The sequence below is a fragment of the Aplidium turbinatum genome, chromosome 9, assembly GCF_918807975.1.
Source record: "Aplidium turbinatum chromosome 9, kaAplTurb1.1, whole genome shotgun sequence".
Lineage (NCBI taxonomy): Eukaryota > Metazoa > Chordata > Ascidiacea > Aplousobranchia > Polyclinidae > Aplidium > Aplidium turbinatum.
Genome location: NC_137480.1, coordinates 12,891,433 through 12,915,609, shown reverse-complemented (window position 1 = coordinate 12,915,609; position 24,177 = coordinate 12,891,433). Strand labels below are relative to the sequence as shown.

At 37.6% G+C, this 24,177-nt stretch overlaps 1 protein-coding gene across 1 annotated transcript; it reads left to right on the top strand.

Annotated features, from left to right (window-relative positions):
- Nucleotides 1-9,526: 9,526 nt before the first annotated feature.
- LOC145776703 (uncharacterized) lies at nt 9,527-24,052 on the top strand. The gene is made up of 13 exons (XM_082587932.1): nt 9,527-9,660; nt 10,223-10,345; nt 11,663-11,757; nt 14,113-14,296; nt 15,380-15,527; nt 16,047-16,494; nt 16,956-17,174; nt 18,789-18,848; nt 19,841-20,009; nt 20,848-20,923; nt 21,268-21,490; nt 22,330-22,469; nt 23,082-24,052. Exons 1-13 carry the CDS (start codon nt 9,572-9,574, stop codon nt 23,277-23,279), a joined length of 2,172 nt encoding a protein of 723 aa, XP_082444058.1. The 5' UTR covers nt 9,527-9,571; the 3' UTR covers nt 23,280-24,052.
- Nucleotides 24,053-24,177: the final 125 nt, after the last annotated feature.

The following is a 24,177-nucleotide window of genomic DNA, read 5'->3' as shown; positions in this document are numbered from 1 at the left end:
TTAGCCCGAGGCTACCGAAAACGAGGGGGTGCAACGCCTACACCACTTAAACTGTCACTACACAACAGATTACTTGGATAAAAGACGGAACCTTTGTCCAGCTAGCAAGCACTAAGCCAACAGTTAAAAGTGCGGCCAACTTTCAAACAATCATTTTACGAATGACCAGAATAGATATCAATATCTCAAATTCACGTAGAAAGTAACTGTGACGCAATAAATGAAAGACAATTATGAAGTCATTCCAACAGGTGTTTAAAGTTGATGTAATATTTCCTGTTTAAACAGGCCCAAACAAGTCCAAACAAGTTTGACACAAGTCTATGAACGATGGTGCAATTTTGGCACATTTTCTAGCAACTTCCATGACGTAATATTCAGTAGACTTGAACGGTTTTATATGACGTTTGATTTGTACAGAGATTGGCCGTAACAAGCTTATCTCAGCTTGTCGAAGCATTACTTTGCATTTTTTTCGGCAAATACTGAATCGAAACTTATTCTGTCCAAATTTTAATACCAAATATAAAAGTTTTCAAATTGTCGATACTCTGTTTTACATTCAAAGCAAAATGTTTTTTATACCAAATGCAACACTATAAAGTTACTGAACTGGTAGAATGTTGAAAACTTATGGTAAAAATTGATTTGTCCAAATAACTAGACATTTTTGCCCAAATGATTTTTATAATCAACTACCGTACATTAGTAGGATATTGAGAAAAAACAAAAAACCTCGTAAAGTTACCAGTACACAGTAGCCTAGGCTTTTAAATCTTACCCATGAAAAAATGCAGCCTACAGCCCTACATGTTAGTGAATATCAGTAATAAGCTTACCGTACCTCTGTTTCCCAACTGTATTTTTACAGAGTGTTCTATTTTGCAGTTGTCGAATCGAAACTTATTCTGCCCAGATTACAATACCACATGCAACAGTTTTCAAATTCGGTGATAATACATTTACATTCATTGGAAAATATTAATGTATCTCATAAATTTCAACAATTATATATGTAAAGTTTTTTAACTGGTGAGGCATCGAAACATTGTGATAAGAGTGATTTGCCCAAATAACTTTACATTTTTGCCCAAATTTGCGACATTTTTTTTTCAGCGGGGGAGCAACCGCCCCCACCCTCCTGCCCGCCCACCTCCTATGGCTATGATTTGCAAGTAGCTAGAAGTGATTACCACCAAAAAACATATATATTCAGAATTAAAGAGTGGGTGAAGAAAAATATTTCGTGTTTTTGAAAAAAAAATCGTGGTTAGGGAAATCACTATACCTGGAAGGGGGCCCGGTACTTTACCATCTGACGGCTGAAGTGGCTGTTTTAACCTCTGATGGCAATTCCTTTAGATCTGATTATATTAAGATCTTGATAATGTTTGAAGTCGCGGGGAATCTTTTAAATCCGGGCCCCCTAAATATTCCGGGCCCGGGTCCAAAAGTACCACCTAGACCCCCCTGTCAACGCCCCTGCCTTCATCCATGCTTTATCCCAATTTTACCGCGTTGTTTTTCGAATATAAGTTCTTACCATTTTACTTTTGTACCGTACCAAAAATATTAGCTAGGATATTCCTGAATGATAAGCTATAATATAAGATCTAGGCTATTAATAAACAAATAGCTTAATTCTGCTATGTCCTGTAGCATATAGCTTCCAGAAGTAGGCTAACAAAAACGAAGAAACCCATTTCACATGTAGTTTCATTCAATGATGTAGGCCTAACTATCCCATTATGCCCCCATTGCAGTACGCAGAAAAAATCTGGCTGTAAAACACTTGCAGTAAAAGGAAATTCAAATATTTTCCTTCTTATGCTATTACTACTTCGTAAAGTATTATGAGAAAAAGCAACAACTGCAACAAAAAATCACGGAAAAATTTGGCCGTTTTTTTTTAACGAATTACCTGTTTTTTTAATTCTGCTGCACAAAACACCTCTGTAGCCTACACTAAAATTACAGAATTGAACTAAAAACTGATTGAATTCCAAGATGGCTACTTCCTACCAAAATTTCAGCTGTGTGGCGTAAGTAGTTTTTTTAAAAAACGAGAACCTCGTTTTGCCCTACCACTTCATTTTGCCCTACTTTTCTCTAAGCCTTGAACTGAAAAACAGAGCATGTAGCCATTGTAGCCTACTACTGTATTTGGGATGCAAATAACAAAATTATTTGAAATACGTAGGTACGAACCCGGGCGACATTATTAGGCTACATTGCCAAGGATGTTGAAGAAAACTTAGAGTTCAAAGGTGTGGAATTGCATTTAAACAATTGCAGAAATAGCCCGCTAATCAGTCCCTGCATCTATCATCAGTTAGGAAATTCCATCCAAGATTGCTTGTTGAATTCAACAGACTCGTCATTTACAAACGCCTGCAAAATAGTTGATCCAACTATAGCCTACTTGGCCAGAGGAGACAGTGATGACACACGGAGAAAACAAAATCATTGAAGTGGCAAAGAGATTGCGCTTAGATGAACGCGAAGCTGTGAGGGGACTTCGTGAATATGTAACTGTGAAAGAAAGATCCCAGAGTCTTCAAAATTTGATAACGTCACTAAAATTCATTCCAATTTCATCCAGCGAGTGTGAGCGCGGATTTTCACAAGTGAACCTCATACCGACATCTGACCGTGCTTCTCTACACACTGTAGGCTAATTGTTTCAAGTCTACTCTTTATAGTTTATACGAATGGTTGCTCTTCCATTGAGAAAGTTTTCACCAGAGAAGTATGTTGGATCCTGGTTGCGCGAGGGACGTATAACTTTTGGCAATTGAGACCCGAAGTCGCGAAAGGTCTTATGGTTTTGAATACAATGAAAGTCTTGAAAATTTGTGGAACTTGTTGTAATTTTTTGTGTTATTATTTCACTAAATTGCATAGACTATATGATACTTACTTTAGCAACGTTTTAAACACATACATTAAGTGTGTTGTTTCAAAGTCTTAAAAAGGTATATTTCTTAATCTCATCTACGAACTAACGCTCCGGAAGCTAATCTTCTGGAAATCCACCACTGGTTTGTATCGCATCTGTGATCGCAGTGTAGCCTAGCCTACTAGGGACCGTTCAAATATTACGTAACGCTATCGAGGGGAGGTTATGAAAAGCTTTACGTTAGCGTCACATCGGGGGGGAGGGGGTTCAAGCAAAACGTTACGTAACGCTTACGATTACGGTACGGTAGTTTATTTGTGCATACTTTCCGAGTCAAGCAGCAAAAAAGCGACACATGGTGATACATGAACAGGTAGGTAGGTGTACCTATGACTGCTAGCCTACATAGCCTAGGCCTACACATGTTCATTTAAAAACCAAACGACTTTGACACAAACCTCTCAACAGGTAGAAGACATTCATACGTGCGAGTCTGAAGAAGACAATTATGCATCAAGTTCGAACCACACAAGCGAGAGTACTGCTCCAATATATAGAAACATTTTTGAAGCATTGATGACCCCATGCAGTGGCGTAGCCAAAGGGGGTTGGGGGTTAGAACCCCCCCCTTGGCACGCGTGTGACGTCACGATATTGAGAATGATGCTTTCAGTCTCCTTATGCTTCAGAATGATGCTTTCAGTAAAAAAAAAAAAAAATTGCCTAATTTTAAACAAAATTGCATTAAAAGAGTGAGTTTTGCCAATACCAAAACATTCAAACATCTCAGCCAGGAATTAGCAACAAGAAAACATAGAGACTTAACTTTATTTCTGAAAAATGCCGAAGAAAACATGATCTTATACTTTTGCTATGCCACCGGACAGCACCATTTTACAGGAATATTCATACCCACATTTTTGTTGAAAATGCTCTCAGAATGCACCAAATTCAAAGTAATTTTTCAAAATTTTCTGGGGGAGGCCCCCAGACCCCCTGTCGCTGGGTCCTCACCCCCTCCCCACCTTTCAAAATTCCTGGCTACGCTACTGACCCTATTTCAAGATTTTTAGCTTGCCTTGCGGTTTCTTTTGCGCTTTTGTGATGTTTCTTTCAATACATAACCAAACAATGAAAGGTTGAAAGGTTTGGATCGAAACATTTTGGACAGTGGGCTACTAAACGTTTTCAGTAGGTACATAACGTTTTAATCCAATAAAAGAATATAGCTAAAATTTCATGTCTCAAACGTAAGCTTTAGGTGCATACAAACCAAGATATTTTATCAGCACGTGTTTCCACGTCATAGTTTTGATATAAACTGCCAAAACGGGCTTTGTAATGGAAAAGCGTCACGTGGGGGAGGGGCAGTGATGGGCATTATCGGCGATAATTTATCGGCGATGATTATCGGCGATAAATTTTTATCGCTTATCGTTATCGCTTAATTATTTTTTCAGTCATCGTTTATCGTTATCGCCAAAGGCAATATTTGATTATCGCCGATAATTAATCGCCGATAAATTTTATTTCGGATCAACGCACAAGTGGAAAGAACATGAAAAGTAATATTTTTACTAGCCACCTATAGTTCATGAAACTAAAATTATAACCAGTTCTTCTTCAGTGCCTGAAGTGTGTGTGCACAGGTCGTTGTCATGGGAGGGGCACGCCCCCTGCAGCGAAGGCCCTGACAACACAATAATTTTTAGAGTTGCAAATTGCAATGCAATGAAATGCATGCAACATCAACTACTTTGCACTGTCTTTCGCAGGACACTTAAAGGCATGCCTGAAGGTGGACATGAAGATTGGCTTCCTTGCCTTCCCATCCACTTAATCTAAATCTTCAACCACCTGGCGTAAGCCTGGATACGACGACGATTTACCTATGCGACATAGCCAACGCTCAATCAAATATTTTTATTCCCACTAATACAGTGCCTTATATTGTAATTCTTATCTCAACAACTCTGCTTTCTGCCATTGCTTTAATGATGGTGTTCACAAAGAAAAGCTTGTTCACAAAGAAAATCAAGCTTGTCAAATTAGTCGTGTTTGTTCAAGAACAATAACATAATTATCGTAATTGACTGATAATTTCAGATAAATTTTTCTGTTATTGTTCTTGAACAAACACGACTAATTTGACAAGCTTGATGAATTTCACAGTATGCACAATTTTACTACCAATAACGCTTAAGATTACTGATAAATTTTCAAGCATTTTGCGTTTTTTGGAATTTTTTCAATTATTGCTGACTTTGCTGTAAACAGCCTTTGAAGCAGAAAGCAAAATACAAAGTTTGGAATTTTTTATGGTATTTTCATTTGATTTAATTATTTTGCCTACTGCACGTCAGCGGCAGTGTAACTCAATTGATAAAAGCATCCAACTGGTATCTGAACAGTAGCGTATTTAGGGGGGAGGATAAGGGGCGATGGCCTCCCCCTAATGATCAGGTAAAAAAAATCATAAATTTTGCAAAAAAAAGTTGTAGCACAAGACATAATTGCTTGGGTGATTCATCCTGCGCAACTGTGTCACAAGACCTACTAAGGGGCGATAATAGGCTTTTTCACCAACTTTTTGGCAAGACTTGCTCAGTTTTTGGCGAAGAAATCCGAATGCCGCGGAGAGCACCTAGACAGCAACATTGACCTAACATTCCAGCTGAAACCGCGGAGATCTATTTCAAACAAACAGTTTTTCTTCCTTTTCTTGACAATTGCATGGCACAAATTCACGAGAGATCCAATGAGCACTGCTCGCTAGCTTTTAAAGTCAGCACATGATATATCTGCCTTCATTGATTCATGAAGATGAGAACTGCCCGATCGACGAGATTTTCGACTTCTACCATGCCTACCATGAAATGCTGGATGTTGAACCAAGCAATTGCTTTGCAGCTACTGTACTATTAAATTACTAAGAGCGAATTGGCTTGCAGTTTCTGTGGATAAAAGACATGCGACTTTTGTGGATGCGTGTCAAGCTGTTGAATAACTCGGCAATTATCCATAAATTACTTCGAATCTTTGCTACGCTTCCAGTTACAACTGCCTCCAATGAGCGATGTTTCAGTTCACTAAAGTCGCCTACCTGCAAAATTATTACCGCACGACCATGACCGAGCCACGTTTGGATGGTCTAGCCATGGACTTCTAAATAGTAGCATCTGGACTGGAAACTAACTGGACAACATGAGGCCAAACAGTTGGTACAACAGTTGACCAACAGTGGGCCAACAGCCAAGTAACTAACCCTGTTGGCCCACTGTTGGCCAACTGTTGTACCAACTGTTTGGCCTCATGTTGTCCAGTTAGTTTCCAGTCCAGGTGCTACTATTTAGAAGTCCATGGTCTAGCTCAGATGTATTTAAACAAGGATATTATACTCGAGTATGATGCAGTCATTGATATATTTGTCAAGCGCAGCCATCGCATTAAACTGTAAATTGTCATTGCGAATCGCCGAGAATGTTCAAAAGGTAGGCTATTCGAGGTCGGAAGGACTAACTTATTGTTTATGTTCTGAAGTGTTTGATATCTTTTGTTGGTTCATTGATTGGAACAGTAACTTACTTCTACGGATTCGCTCTTGATTTTGGACCCCCTCCCCTCCTATCTGACGGTTTCAACTAACCCCCTCCCCCCGTTCTGACGCATCATATGACATTTTGGTATAGCATACTCCCCCTATTTAAAGGATCAAACAAGTCTAATTTTTACCCAAGTAGAAAAAATTTGAAACAATTAACAACCATTTTCACCAAATTTGAGTTTTCCCTGTACTACCGTTGAGACTACCCCTATTGGCCTCCAGCCGCTGAGTCAGCCGCTATGCGGCTGACTGACACAATGTCTTGGCCCCCCCCTAACAAACTTTCTAAATACGCCACTGTATCTGAAGGTATAATTATAAGCACGGCGGTTACCTCAGTGGTTTGATTCTGGATCAAGAGGTTGAAGATTCGATACCTACTGCCGCTGTTGCGATTCTATTCATGCATAACTTACAAAAATTTTTGTCCCTTTACAGTACATTATGTTCGATTTTTCGTCATGTTGATAAAAACAGTTCGTGCTGCATGGGATGGGGCAGCGCTAATCAACAAAAAAAAAATTATCGTTATCGGACATTATCGGCGATAATTTATCGTTTATCGTTATCGCTTAACTTTTTTTTGATTTATCGTTTATCGTTATCGCTTTAGGCATTTTTCGTTTATCGATTATCGTTATCGCTTAACTGAAAAATGAGTTATCGCGCCCAACACTGGGGAGGGGGGAGGTTGACAAAAACATTACGTTGGCGTCACATGGGGGAGGGGGGGGTCAAAAATTCGGAAAAACAGCGTTACGTAATATTTGAACGCTCCCCTATGTCATCGCAATGGGCGCGAATAAAAATACGATTATTATTATTAAATTTATTATTAATACAGTCACTCACAAATCAGAATATTGGTGAAAAGCCCAGGATTTACAATCTTTGCTTGTCTTTGAATTCGAATCTATAAAGTGCCGCTGAATGAAGAGCTGTCCTGAAATGCGTTGCTCAAGCGCACACTCCGAGAGCTATAGGCCCACCAGCGCCGCTTGATCTTGTGTCGGGAGCTTCAGGTTACGCGCTCGGCTCAAGATCACGCGGTGCTGGTTCGACTCTCGGAGTGTGCGCTTGAGCAACGCATTTCAGAACTGCTCTTCATTCAGCGGCACCTAGTGAATGGAATAATTCTCCGGCAAGAGCACTCCAACAATCGAAAACTTCACTCTCCCAATCTCACTAACCGGCCCTGCGTCAAGAACCTCTACAAGTATGCGAAACAACCAGGAATAACCAATCAAGGCTTTGTCAGTCCGAGGATAAAGATTCAAAAGCAACCAACCATTAAGCTAATGAGCAACATTTTATTGCATAAATAGCCTATCCTATAAGCTATTCTCTCACCGTTAAAAGTTTCACACACCTCTTCGCACCCTCAGCTAGTGCGTGAGCGTGCACCCCTGGTTAATAACCCCTGTTGTATGCTTATAGTCATGTTTTCAAAGAGATGACATTTAAGTCCAACCTTTTCTACAAATAAGTTTTGTGCAGGGTCGGAAACGCAATAGTTAATAGATTTATAGATTTTAACTCAAAGACCACAACACTTCCACAGCTATGGGAAACTTCACTTTGCCAATCTCGGTGACCGATCCTGCGTCAATAGCATCAACAAGTCACAACAGTGGTTGTCAACCCTTTATTAGTCACCCATTTTTTACATTTGATTTAACGTTTGCAGACGTTGAATCAATGTAAAATGATGGATTTTGCTGTCTGGGTAAGTTGTATAAAAATAAAATAAGTCTTTCTGAAAATTGAAGCAATTGTGTGAAAAATCTATAAACTCAATTGACAAACACGCCGCAGGCTTGACCGTGCCAGGACATGTCGTATTTTTGACGTCACTCGCACTAGTCATGATTAGAAATACAGGTAGCAGGTCTTCTCAAGAAAAAAAAATACTATTCTAAACAGACACTGCTTACCATAAAACTAAAAGTTAGATGTCAGAGATAAAATCCAGTTGTTTGTGAGAACAAGAAAATTATGTTTGCTTTGGTTTCAATCAAATTGAAGTAAAATTGGGTGAGAGAAAAGCGAAGACAACACAGAGTTGTAAAAGGCTCATATGCAGTGGCAAAAGTTCTATTTTTTTTTATTTTGATTCAACGTCTCCAGACGTTCAATTGTTGTAAATAGCCTAAACCAGTTTTTGTGAGCTGAAAGTAAGTAGAAATGTTTAAAAACTTTAACTATAGCCTCGAAAAAAAGATACTAGTATTAGCCTAAGTGCCAAGAATCAGTTTCTTGAAACTTCTAATTGTCAATTTATCATTTTTAATCTTTCACCATGCGTTCAACATTTAGGCTGCCAAAAAATTTCTTACCAAATCATAAATGTTGTTTTAGCGCATCAATCATTTTTGTTTCTTTGTCTGTGTTTGCGACGCTTTTGAGCATGACTGCTGTAAACTTTTTCAAGCTTAAGCGAGTTATTTATATTGCAGGCTATGTGTGCCAATAAACAGGTAGCCTACATTTTGTGTATGTTCACAGATCAGATGTAGGCTAAAGCAACATAATTTGAAACTATCAGTAGAATACTAAGCAGATAGACTACTTACATTCTACAATATACAGATTAGGTGGCCATGAGTGGCATAATGAATAATTCTGGTGAAATTTTGAAATTTCAGTTATGTTTTTCATCAGAAACTCACTAAATGATTGGTAATGGGCTCGAGTATTTCATACCATGCTAAGTCACCAGCCTACTATAATATACATTTCTAGATCCAACCATTGGGACGTACAGCGATAGTTTCGAAACTCAACTTTCAGGCTACATTATTTTTCTATTAGAATTTTTTTTGTCAAAACTATGATGCCCCTATTTTTTTTCAGATTTCCTACCGGTGAAGTTACAGTCATGCACGTCTTCTCAAGTGTTGGATTGTGACCTCCAATTCTTCTCTATAGCTACTGTAGGCTATTGAAGAACAATCTTAGAAAATAGTGTTACACAAAAAAATGCATCATTATAAAAATATCAGTAACCATGTTTTTTTGTGAAAAATTTTCATATTTTTATTGACTTCATAGCATTTTGGGTCTTAACAATGAACGTACATCTGTTATTTGTTTTTATTTGCTTTTCTTTCTCTGCTTCAGAGAGTCGTCATTTGTCAGAGAAATTGTTGCTTGTAAAGTAAGTGAAATATTTTTTTACAGACTTTTATAACTGAATCTTGTAACGTTTAACTATTGAAATAAAAATGTTAAAAAGTGATAACATTATAGACCAATTAACAGCTATGAAAGACCTTAACTTTATTTACATTGGTGGAAATCAGACACCGAATATTTCTTGATGTAACTTATAGAACATTGATTGATTGGCGTTTATTTTGTTGCGAGTATAAATACACATATAAAGTCAAATAATACAAACGTTCACGTAGAATGTGTGGATACTGCAACGGGAACTGCAACGGGAACATTCATTGTGCTTCGTACAACCAATCTTAGGGATACGTAAACCATCAAGAAATTATAGTAAATTTGTTCTTTCTTGAGTGGAAGTGAACTATGAAAAATTGTTATTAACACGTTCATACTTTTCAGAAATTAAATTAAAGATAAGGAAAAAGTAGAGCAAGGAAGTTGTATCGTGGTCGGACAGAGAAATCTTGATCAATATGTTTACGACTGAAATTAGGCTGGTTGTTGATCATTGAATATTATCCTGGGATCTCATTGTTGCATTGCAGAGCATCCCGCCATAAGCGACAAGTTGAAGACGGAGTGTGCAACAGAGATGAAACGTATCCTTGCACTCAAATCGTCTACACACCAATTACCGGTTTTTGTAGTTTTGGTCCTTGCGTTTTAGGGTGATTGCATATTTGACTTTAAAGTCTTTTAAAATGTGTAGCCTACTGTGATAAAAAAACTGCGCAAATTGACTCTTAGGTTTATCTGTAAAATGTTATCAATTTTTCTCAGCAGTCGTTTGCAGCAACTTTAACAGCGATACAGCAATAGACACGTGTTTTGCCATTGAGGCTTGGGATAATCAGTATCGCACCACAAATGAGCTCAGCCTCAAACGCTTTTAATTCTTGTAGCAATCGATTGCTGAGACACATTTGTTGATCCGATTTACTTGACGTGAAACATGCACGTGACACAGCATGTTTGCCGCATTTGTCACTTCGTGTACTGATACGTCGATGGTCTCAACACCAGTGGCGTACGCAGGATTTTGTCAAGGGGGGGGCCATTGACAGTAGCGTAGCCAGGAATTTGTAAAGGGAGGGGTTTGACAACGGCGGGCGAAGCCCGACAGCGTTTTTGCCTGAGAGGACACCCAGCGGCGGGGGGTGTGGGGGGCCTCCCCCAGAAAATTTTGAAAATTACTTTGAATTTGGTGCATTCTGAGAGCATTTTCAACAAAAATGTGGGTATAAATATTCCTGTAAAATGGTGCTGTCAGGTGGCATGGCAAAAAGGATAAGATCATGTTTTCTTCTGCATTTTTCGGAAATAAAGCTAAGTCTCTATGTTTTCTTGTTGCTAATTCCTGGCTGAGATGTTTGAATGTTTGGTATTGGCAAAACTCGCTCTTTTAATGCAGTTTTGTTTAAAATTAGGCAAGTTTTTTTTAGACTGAAAGCATCATTCCCAAGCATAAAGAGACTGAAGGCATGATTTTCAATATCGTGATGTCACACGCGTGCCAAAGGGGGGGTTGTAACCCCCAAACCCCCCTGGCTACGCCACTGGCCATTGATATCCCAGACGTCTTCATGATATCCCAGTATGGTTTTAGTTTAGACTATCCATTTTTTTCTCGCTATAATAGGCTTACAGAACACTACGCTACATTGGCATAGGCCTACCTGGGGTGGGGTTGGTGGATTGGGCTATGTATTTCGTATTAGCTTAGTCTATAGAACAACATTGTTAATTGCTCTGACAGTGCAACCCAAAACATATTAAATGCCTTAATCTACGTCGTTAACTACTAAAACATTTTTAAGGGGGGGGCCATGGCCCAATGGCCCCCCCCCCTGCGTACGCTAGTGCTCAACACCATATGGTTACCTTGGACGTTGAACAGTTTTTACTTAAGTTGAAAATTGTGTTGCATTTCCAATTTTAACTGTACAGACTATTCTGTGTTTGTGATTTAATACTTGATGTTTAAGGACCATTCCAAGGGAAATTCATACTCAATGCGTGAGGCGCATACGAGCTTGCTGTGCAGGATATGCCGACGTTAATGGAGCTTGCATTGGAATTGGTTAGTCTATTCCAAGGTTAAGTTTATAACAACGTCAGAAGCACAGTTTGTTTTTTGTACATCTTTTATAGTGGTTTCATGGACACCTGGAGATGCGCCTGATTTGTCACATTTTGTGCATTTCCACTACTCTGATACTGTCTGACCGAAATTTTCTAAGATTTTTTACTCTTTGCTGACTCGCATTGATATAGCCTATAGCAGGGGTTCCCAACCTGGGGGCCATGGCCCCCTAGTGGGCCATAAGCCTTTTTCAAGGGGGCCATGGAAAAATTTGAAAAATAATAATTTTTTTAATTTATCATCTCTAAGTCCACTCCAACACTATATAACAAAAAAAATTAAAATTTAATAAAAATACTGCAAAAACAAGCTCAACCATCACATTAACTGCATATGTAATAACTATTAATGTACTATCATGTTTATTGTGTGTTGTATTTATATCATTTTTATCATTCTAACTACCGGTTACTGTATAAACAAGTTTTTCAATTAAAATGACGTTTCTTAATTTTTTCAAAAGGATGAAAAAAATAGGGGAGCCATTGATTTTTTAAAATCTTCAAAGGAGGCCACGGTGTAAAAAAGGTTGGAAAACCCTGGCTTATAGGCTAAGAGCTTTTTGTTGCCTTGCGGAAGCGGTAGAAAATAAGAAAAATTAAGTAGAAAAACGATTAATCAAACTGTTGAAAAGCGATTAACAGTCTGACTGAAATTTTTGGAATCAAATTGTCTTTGCTTTTCCACGTCTGATGATGTTGATTAAGTGAAGATAATATTATACAGATATCATCAAACAGCTTTCAAAAAAGAAATTGTTATCAGTTTTCACGAAAATTCTGCATTATGTAAAGTGCTTAGATTAGCCTAACTTATAATTAATGATGCACTTGAGGCAACAATTTGGGTCATGAATGCCTTGCATTTCGTGTCTGCCCAAGTTTATCGAAGCAAAATTGAATCTCCTAAGAAGTTTGAGTGACAAGTTTTGGTTTAAAACTTTTCAAGGTTTGCTTTGTGTTGTGTAGTCTTTTAGTAAAATTTCGAAACACATTTCACCTAACATCTTTATAAACAGTGAAATAGCTCAATTTAATTGTTAACTGGTTGAATGAGTAATGGGTTTATTTTGGAATACCCTATTGCAATCTTTTTATAGTTTGTTTTTGAGAAGTTCAGAAATCATTTCTACCCTAGATCCATTGCTCTTGAAGCCCTGCGCACCTAATGCCTCGGTTAAGTTAATTAAATGGGCTTGAGTGAGCAAAGCAAGTAAGAAATTTTTGCAAAGCTGGAGAAAAATTACATTTGTTTTTGTTTTGTTTTCTATCTGGAAGGAGAGGAGGCACATAAACAAGTCCCCCTCCCTTGATCCACGACTGAACTCCACCACGTGCAAGTCAATCAGCCATGAGTAGCTAATGTTTACAAGAATTGAAAATGATGTATAAAAAGAAAAAGCAAGGATTAATAGAAATTATCCGGTGCAAATCAAATTTAAGCACTAAATCTATGTCACAAATAGAAGAAAAAAAATTTAATTGTCGGTTGCATAAAAACAAGAGCATGCAAAAAGTGATTGCAGATTAGAAATCAGCATTCCAAATTCATGCAGAATCCGTTACAAAAACTCATGCAACAAAAAAATCAAACAAACTTTGTTGAAATTCAAAGAAAATGAAGGGGTGTACCAGCAAACATCTATAGGATTGGCCCATGATACTAGAGAAGGATCCACAGAGGATACAAACTGATATGAATGAATCAACAAGTGAATAAAAAAATAACAGTTAACCTCTCAAGTACATGTAGCTCCACACAAAGTGAAATTTCCATGCCTTTTAACTCTTTTTTATTTCTTTAAAAGTAATGTCTAAAGTAATGTCTAAAATGTCTAAAGTGGAAAGTTGTCTTGAAGGTGTTGGTTGAGATGATGATTTGAAACTTGAGTGATTGTTGTGAGACTCACAACAATCACTCAAGTTTCAAATCATCATCTCAACCAACACCTTCAAGACAACTTTCCACTTTCAATTTACTACGCTGAAGAGATCGGAAGATCGAAACACTGGCCTTTGTCCGTAGTTACTTTTCATAATGTCTTTTTAAACATTCTTTTTGGATCAATGATGTCTTTTTAGACATTACTTTTAAAGAAATAAAAAAGAGTTAAAAGGCATGGAAATTTCACTTTGTGTGGAGCTACATGTACTTGAGAGGTTAACTGTTATTTTTTTATTCACTTGTTCAAACTTTGTTGACTTGTCATTATTGCCTGCATATTCAAGAAGGCTTATCAAAAGTAGCTCATTTAGTTTCAAACTACATTTGTTTTGTTTGTGATAACTTCAGATGAACCTACAACGTGTGGAAGTGAAACGAATCCTATTGTCCACACTTCTTCCAGTGGAGAAATTACTTCCCCAAACTATCCAGGAAATTATCCAAATGAGGTTGATTGCAACTGGGTAATTGTGTTTCCCACAGAAGCCCGGCTGAACTTAGAAGTAACAATGCTGCATCTTGAGTCAAAAAGGCAAGTTTGGTTGCACTAGAGGTAACAAAGTAAGGTATGCAAACAAAAATTTGATACAAAATTATCTAAAGATAAAAAGCTAGCTACGTGTGTTGCTGTTAGCTACAGCCACGTCTTATCTTGCTAGATTCTTAAGCTATATTGTTTTTTTATTCTAAAACGCTCTTACGGTAAGTTAAATAGCTATCAATACGTAAATGATTAGAAACACTTGCATTACACTATTTGCTGCAATTCATGAATTCAAACCGGAATGCTGGACACAATATAAGAGTTCCGGTTTTAAATCCAGCTTGTTCTGGCTGAATTTAAGTTCTACTTGTGACTACATTTACAAGTGAAGTTGGTCGTCGTCGTTGTGTGAGCCTTTGGGGCCGAGGTTATCCTTTTACCACCACAGATTCACAATGTGTCTCTGACTAAGCTGGAAGGCTGCTATAGAGAGCAGCCAGTCTTTTGTTTCATCATCTAAGACACCCAGACCTTCCACTTCGGTATCATGACAATTCAAAGCAGACAATTCAAAGCAGACAATTCAAAGCCGACAATTCAAAGCCGATGATTCAAAGACGAAATTTTAATCCAGGGATCTCTGAATGAAAGATCTCTGTTTTTCAGAGATCCCTGGGTTAAGGTTAGGCTCAGGGTTACGGTTATTGTCTTTATCGTAAATAAATTATCGGATTTGAATTGACCGCTTTGAATTATCGGTTTTGAATTGACGCATAACCTTCCACTCCATTAGGTGGCTTGAAGATGGTGCAATCGTTAATGATGTGGTCTGTTCCTCAGCGCAACATTAACAAGTAAAGAAAGTAACCATTCCCCATTGGTGTATGGTTGAGCGGAAAAGTCCGACGCCCGTACGACGACGGTTGAGGCGCACCCACGCCTGTTTTTGTAGTGTCTGGCCGTGGGACGGGTGTCGGAATCGGCGATGAACAAATGGAATCTGGAGGTGTTTGACTTTCATTGAGAGTTCCATTTATGGTCTGCCCCGCAATTAGCAGCAGAGATGTTTTGTCCATCAGCTTAGTTGATGAGAAGTTGATCGGCTGGCACGAATGGGAGTCTTGATTTCAGTCAAGGCCTTGAAATGGGAAGCAGAGATCTTGGAATAGAGAACATGGTTGGGCTCCATTTCCTGTCGAACGAGCAACAAAGTGGCTTCTTATTGACGAAGCTCAACGGGTTGGATGCCAGCGAGAATGGGAAGATTGTGATTGAAGTTGTCGGTGGAAATCATGATATCATTGATTGTGGGAATCTTTACCTCAAACTAAAAAATCTTCTTTGAGAGCTTAATCTTGGCTGTTTCGCTTACTTGTAGAGGCTTTGAACTTTTGACGCAGGCCGGTCACGGAGATTAACAGAGAGAAATTTCCGCTTGTATGAAAGTGTCCGTAAATTATTCCATTTACTGGACGCCGCTTAGTGGAGAGCAGTTTCAGGACTGCTCTCCATTCAGCAGCACCTAGTGAATGGAAGAATTCCCTGGCAATAACACTTCAACAATCGGAAAAGTCACTCTGCCAATCTCGGTAACCGGCCCTGCGTCAAGAGCCTCTACAAGTATGCGAAACTATCAGGAGTAACCTATCAAGGCTTTGTCAGTCCGAAGATAAAGATTTAAAACCAACCAACCAGTCCTTGAAATGTATCAACATCTTCCGTTAGTGTCTACTTTATAAAGCACACAATCATCTTAATCAATTTGCAATATCAAACGTAAGCAACACTGTTTTTTCAGGAACGCTTTTACTTTTGTAGAAAAGACTGCTTTTCTTGCCCTCCGACGTGCTTTGCCGACAAGCTCATCATTCAAGATAGCAGTCAAACCGAAACATACTGTGGCCGTGAAGATACAACTTCAGTCTTTACTTCTACAAATAGATCGGTTAATATTAAATTCATTAGTGACGAGTATTTATCGTATCCTGGATTTAGGATAATATATACGATAGAATACCAAACAAATATAGTAGAAACAACAGCAGAAACAACTGCAGAAACAACAGCAGAAACAACTGCTGAAATAACAATGGAAACAGAAACAATAACAGGAACATCAACTACTACCAAAACAACATTTAATTACGATAATTCAACAACCAAAGTAGAAAATTCTACTGAAGCTGTGACTATCTCCTCATCCATCAATAGTTTAACTGCTACTCCAAGGCCGATCAATGTGAGAGGTAATTTTACTGTATATCAAATATTACTGTAGTTGTTAATCACTTAAAAACATTGACAACTTGTTTCATTTTTATCGGGATCTTGGATTCTTTATCGGGATCTAGATGTAGCATTTAATGAATGGAATAATTTCCGGCAACAAGACTTCAACAATCGGAAACTTCACTCTTTCAATCTCGGTGACCAGGCCTGCGTCAGTGATTCAAAGCCTCTACAAGTATGCGAAACTGCCAGGATTAAGTTCTCAATGAAGCTTTTCTAGTCCGAGGAAAAAATTCAATCAATCAAATAGAAGTATAGCCTACAGATATAACTTAGCAGGAATGTTAAATTGTTTCATACAGAAACGCTTGATTTCAAAATCCACAGTAAAATGGATAGGCTATGTGTTTATTTTTTGACATCACTAAAAACCACTTTCTACAAAACATCTCAAATAAATTTTTGTTTGAAATTTTAGAACCTTTAAGGATTTGTCCAAGAGGTCGAATTCCCACAGATTGTTTACCCACTTGCACACTAACTTGTGAAAACTACAAGACTGGGGGTAACCGATGTCTACAACCTCCACCTCAAAATCAATGCGTTTCTGGTTGCATGTGTCCCCCTATCTTTCCTGTTGTTAACATAGATGGTTTATGCATTCCATCCGTGCTGTGTCAAGCACCGACAGCTGAACGTGAGTATATACTATGCAGTTTTTGTTAGGTTTGCAAATTATTGTAACTTTCGTCTGCAGATATTGATGTTAAAATTGCAGAATTTGCAGATAGTTGTTTTAAAATTGGTTTTGTCAGTGTCACTCTCCGACTGCCTATGTGTTGGTAAAAAGTGATATTATTTTCTGATCAAAATATAAACTGCTTTTTTAAAAATACTTTATTGTGCGTAGCTGTTTCAAAAGGCACCACAGTAGGAGACTATGGCCTTCCGGTGATAGTGTGTGAACAGTGAACAGTGAACACTCCTTCCCCCATTGACTAGGCCAGGGCTTTCCAAACTTTTTTGCTCGCGACCCCTTTTAATCTCCTAAAAATTTTCGCGACCCCTTGATTAAAACGACGAACAGTGCGAAATATCGTTGTGTGATATTTATTAAAAAGCTTGGATCAAACGAAAACCAAAAACAATTTACCGCCACTCAGTTTAGTTTGTTTTTATTTTTTTGTTTATTTCTGACCGTCACAACGATGCCCATGGGCAGCCTACTGGAAACAAAAGCAAACACATTTATCCGGTGTGATGGGTGTGACTGCTTTCTGCCACAAAGCAAGTCCAGGCGTGGCTCAGTGTTTGTTAATGCCGGTCTCAAGGCGGTTTTAATGTTGCTTAGGCTGGAACGGTAGGCGAAGTGAGAACATTTCAGATAAATAATTTTGAAATTTTAGTTCAGATGTTCAGTTTTTTGATGATCGTATGAATTATAGATTTCAATGCAAAATATTGATGTTTTCTCCTAGGAGGGACAAATTAAATTCGTTCAGTTTTTCAAGCAAATCTGACATTTGGCATAATTTCAAAAGCTATATGTCATTGCGAAAATGGTGGACCAAGACTGAATTTTATTCTGTTGGAAAAATCACGATTTCGGTTTTCAACGTTGGCTAGCCATTTTAAAGCTTTGACTTTTGAAAGCCACCTCACTTCACGATGCAGTAAAAGATTTTTTAACTCTGATTCCATTTCACCTCATAAATTTTCAAAAATAGGCTACAGGCAGCCTATTGAGTGCGCGACTCTTAATTAACTGTCACAGCATCTTGCACAGAAGTGTTAATACGCAGTAGGCTACCTTGTGCAAATTGGTGTACTTTCTGCGACCCCTGAAGTTCGTTAAGCGAACCCTTAGGGTGTCGTGACCTCCAGTTTGGGAAGCCCTGGACTAGGCCACTCTTTATAAAAAAAAATAGTGCTGCAGGGGTGGCATTGCCAAATTTTTAAGCCTTTACGTGTCGACTACACCTGGTGTCAAATTTAGGTTTCTCATGAAGATTTTAATTGTTTGCACTAATTGTTTTAATTCATGTTTGTTTTGGAGGAAATCTCAATAAAGATACGTGCGTTGTAGAAAAAAAAAAAAAGATTGCGCGCAAAGCCACAATGTTCTAGGTTTCATTGTACAAAGCATAATACCGTACAATACTTGACAAAGCGGCAATAAGCATTTGGAACATAGTGATTTAAAAATAAACTGCCCCGAAAGTAGATTTTTACTTTTTGAATAGTCAACTTTTATTTCAAAAACTGTAGCCTAAGAAACGAAATGCATTTTTAATCTTTAATTGATTTTTAGCAGCAAGAAAAACAATCAAGTGCGGTATTCAACACTACCAACCAAATGTGCGGATAGTCGGTGAGTACCTTTGTTGCAGTTTGAAGTTTCATTTACTGACAAACACATTGTTGTTGAACCATTGACAATTGATTGGCTTCACTATGCCAAACACCCTACTCAACCAATGAAAAAGTTATGAAAAATATGAAACAAACTTGCACGTTTTCTATGCAAAATAGTGTAACAATAAGTATAGGCTTTCATGAAATTACGACAGATATTTTATTTAAATCCAATACACAATACGGTACTTTAATTAATGATTTGAGAACTAAGAGAACCACTGTAGGACATCTGTGACAGGACAGTACAGTATGGAAAGAGAAAACAAACAATACCAGCAGGGGCGGATCCAGCCGGTAGCCTTGGAGGAGGGGGTATTTCAACAAAACACACTGATGTGTAGGTCTACATTAGGGATATTAGACTAGGTATCCCTGGTCTACATTAATTCGATTTTGCAATACATCATGAATAAAGTTATTTTCCCTTGTTTTAGAGAGGGATATTGTTCTAATCGCTGCTCTGGATTCGCCATTGAATAACAGGAAGTTTGTCAAAACGATGTTACAAAAACAAGCTTTAGTAATTCCCAATGCAAGCTGAATAGAAAAGACTCCCTTTCAGCTTACAACTGCTTGTTGAGACTTCAAACAGGGGCTGCACACTTGTTTATTTAGCAATGTCTCTTGAGTCTGTCTTGCATATCTCGGTATTGCTTGAAATTAAATAACATTTTCCAATCCTACAACTTTCTTCTCGATCATTGGTTTACACTGCAATAAAATTACCAAATGGCACAAAGCTAAACTCTTGACTTTGATAAATCAGTCTCAATATTAATACAATTTTTATTTAATACATTTGAAGTCACAATTATATTAGTGGTTACTTTAAATTTTAAAATGACGTTATTGTTAAAATAGACAGTGTGCCGTGCCGTTTACGATTGGTGTGCAAAAAACGGCTTTTATTGTACTTTTTGTTGACTATGAGCTGGTTTTTGTTAGGTGGCAAGAGAGCGATACGAGGATCCTGGCCATGGGCTGTACAAATACGGAAAAAGATTGCAGGCCAAACTAACAGAACACGTGTGCACTGCGGAGGAGCGGTGATATGCGCCAATTGGGTTCTAACAGCAGCACATTGCTTTTCTTCAGATTCAGGATATGGTTTTATGTAAGTCTTGCCACGTATTATTACATTCTGGGACGTGCAGCTTCGTTGTTCCGGCAACATTAGAAGGGTCAATTGCCAATTTGACAATTTTGTACACTTCGCTACTAGCTTGCCTAAATTACTTAAACATCAGCTTCACTCCTCTTACGGTATATAGGCTACCTATAAAGAGTAGGCTACAATATTTTGTAATTAAAAAAAAAAAAAAAATCGAAATCTTTCTGATCTTGCGGATAAACCAAAAGCAGATGTAGATTCACACTACCTTGATCTAAAATCCCAAGTTTTGCCATTTGGCTTAATGTCATTATTCATGAAACAAAAACATAATCAGATACCAAGAAATCTGTAAATGACATGTTGTGGTCTACCAAGGGTCTACTCTAGTCTACAGTATGAAAAGCAATATAATGTAGTTCCATACATCTATATCAGATCTAAGATCACCAAATCTTTGTAAAGTCGTTTTAAAAAAGTTTTCTAAAGAAGGTGCAATATTGGCTGGGCTACCACTATGGGCAATACTAAATGATAGCGATGAAATGCGATTTTTTTCTTTAACTGCCGATTGATAGATGATACAAAATATTTTTGCCTAATGATAGGCTGATGGTGCTTTGGAATTATGCTATTTTGTATCTTTTTTTCTTTTTTTTTGCATATTCACACTGAAATACAACTTTCTCACATAACCTAAAAAAGCAAGAATTATTATTTTTTGTTAGAAAATTGTGTTTTTTTTTTGTTTTAAAGAACAATTTTGCAAACGTTTTACAAAAAATTCATATACAGTATAAGAAAAGATTAAATTAATAATAATAATGTTCCCCGTGCACAGAACGAACACTCTCGCCTTCGTTGTCCACATCGGGCAACACAACAGAACTGTCACTGCACCGACAAGGCACGTAATAGTAAGTTTCCTTATTCCGTTATTCTGCATTAACAAGGATGAAACTGAAAGCCAAACACAAAAAGTAACGACATTCAATCTTTTCTGTCAAGCATGATGCTCAACGTTTGCAAAGAGTAGCTAACACTCAAATAATCTAAGCTTACAGATTTGTTCTTCTTGTAAAAAGTTTAGTCACCATGCGCTAGTTCTTTCTAAGTTTTTCTATCCAATTCTTCTGATGGTTCGCGATGAGTCAGATTGTTTACTTTTACTTTAAACCGCCGTTAAGCATGCACGCGGCACATAGCAACGTTTTCGGAACACAGTGCATTTTGCTACATTGACTACCTGTTTGTTTTGCAGGTTCAACATCCTCGAGAGATTATTCCTCATCAAGGATACGATTCCGACCGCACGATTAATGATATTGCTCTGGTTCGTTTGCGGCAGCCTTTAAGAATGACCAATACCATCCGTCCGGCTTGTTTTCCAGAGTATTTTAATCCTTTGTTAGATCCTTCATTAAACTCCCATGGTCCTCCCAGTTTCGCTCGCTGCTATGCTGTAGGTTGGGGTGCTACAAATGGTAAGTTTTTAATCAACACGGACGTCAGTTAAAGTACTGAAACTAAAGTGACACTAAAGGGTCGCAACTCCATCAATTTTCATTCATGCTTTTGTAAGAATTGATTTCGCATGGTAACTACAATATTTGCAAGCTTGAGCTCATTTTGTATGTTAGATTCGATAGCTTCTAAGTTTGTCATTGCTATGTTTTGAACATTCGTGTTCATGATCTTTTGTAAATGTCGTTTTGTCTTGATCATTTTCCTTGATTAGACGTTTGTTGGAGTAGAACCACATGTTTGAAGCTTATATTCCGCAAGCCAGACCTTTGTATACGTCGTGAATGTTACAATAATCGACATTATGTTAAGTGTAAGATAGAAAATATCTGGTAAAATCAGAGACAATGCCGAAAAGTAATTTGTAAGACTTATCCCTGCTATCAATCCCTCCATGGCATGCGTGAACATTATCTAGTTTGTAACAATAGATAGCTCGGTTGGTCAGACATGACTTCGTGAACGAAGAAGCTTCAAGATCAAGCTGCGCTGGATCGATTCTCGGGATGCGTGCTTGAGCAACGCACTTTATGGATTGCTCTCCATTCAGCGGCATCTAATGGATGGAATATTTTCTGGCAACATTACTTCAACAATCGGAAATTTCACTCTATCAATCGCGGTGACCGGGCCTGCGTCAGTGGTTCAAAGCTTCTGCAAGTACGGAAAACTACCAGGACTAAGCTCACAAAGAAGCTTTCCCAGTCCGAAAATAAAAATTCAATCAATCAATATTTATTTGCTACATTGTGATCAACAGTAAACGTTTATATTAAGCTTTTACATTTTGCATTCACAGGAAGAGGTGTATCAAACTTACAACTGAAACAAGTAAGCTTGTTGATTCGGCAACCTTTACACTGTGAACAATTATTCACCAATTTCGATTCGACAAAATCATTTTGCGTCGGAGGAAGGTCGATAGGGGACACTTGTCAGGTAAATTTGCTATAATTATTTGGTACATGGTATTGATTCATTCCCATGCAAATAATAAAAAATAAAAACGCAAAACAAGGTGAATGCCTGACACATTGACACCACCAAACAGTGTGGTACAATAGTAATACGGGATTAGAATTAGCCAGGCTACTTTGGTTCAGGTGATAAAAATTAGGTAACGATAATAATTAAACCTTTTAAAACAAAGTTTTGCCACTTTAAATTCAGAAAAGGGTAATTTTGATAATGTTTACCAGAAGATATTTTATTTTAAGCTACTCATTAGTTATGTTTTAAAATAAACCTTATATGAATTAAGTGTTACAATAGACAAGTTTCATAAATTTAAGTAATTTGTAAAGTTTGATAATGACATTTTTGTGAAAGATTTCAAAAATTAACTACTTATCTTTTCCTCCAGTTTATAATTATTGCTTTAAATTAGCATTGCAAGTTAATCTATGTATATTGGGTCCAACTAAAATAAGATGATGACACAAAATTTAATTAACAGGATATTCTTGATATTTATCATCCTCACAATTAATCAACAATTTTTTACTGCTCTAGTTTTTTATAGTTGACTTTCTGCATGTCGCAATATTTTAGGGGGACAGCGGAGGCCCACTGTTGTGCAAACATGGAAACAGGTGGTACGTTGATGGAATCACAAGCTATGGACTCATGTGTGGAGTGGTCGGTGAACCGGGTGTCTACACACGAGTCACCGCTTACAGTGACTGGATAACAATGCATACCGGAAGAGATTGCGGCAGTCCGACTACAGAATGGCGCTTAACTGAATAAAATGAAGTTGCTGTCTCCATTGTATTGCTTTTATCTACTGTGCGAGTAGGCCTCGTCTACACATAAAAGCGCATAACCGCAAAACCAAAATGTTTCGCAGGACAATATTCTTTATGGCCATTGTATAATCTAAATGTTATAGCATGTTCTTCAGAAAAGTAGACTTTCCGTTTCGTTTGAATATGCTTTTACCAGTGGGGTAGGGTAATTATTTTTTTGGGTGTTTACTTTTTTCAGCAAACTTCAGTCTTCTTGTATTTAATAAAGCCCTGATTGCGGTTCGACCGAGTCAGCTCCACTGATTGTTTTTAATACTGGTAGACTAGTAGCCTATACTGTATGATTCAAGTTGAGTGAAAAAAGTGAACACCCAAAAATGGTCACGCTACGCTACTGGTTTTTACGTCACTCGTTTTGTTAAACAAATGGTATTTACTTTTACCTGCGTTGTCAGTGTTGCAAATAAAAGGTAGAAGTAGCTTGCTCGACAATTGTTATACGCTGGCCTTTGCTGTTTCTTGTGTGTTATGAAACTAAATTGTAATGATGTTACAATTGTTACATTTTGTGCTTGTATGAAGTGTTCATTTACCGATGAAATGAATTTTTTTTAATGCCATCATACAGCATGAATATTTCCCATTCGAAACAGGAAAGACCAGGTTTAAAATGACGAGAAATTGTTAATCAAAAAGGATTGAATTTGTAATGTCGTCGTCTCTAAATCGAGGTCTTTAATATTCTAACATTTAAAACCTGTTTTACGGGACCGGTAGGACTATGTCTTCTGACCGAAGGCATTCTAATATTTCTTTTATAAAACTTATTTCTTCTTCACTTGGGTTAAAATTTTGGCTTAATGCATTAAAAAAAAAACGAAAAACAATTTGTTTTCATA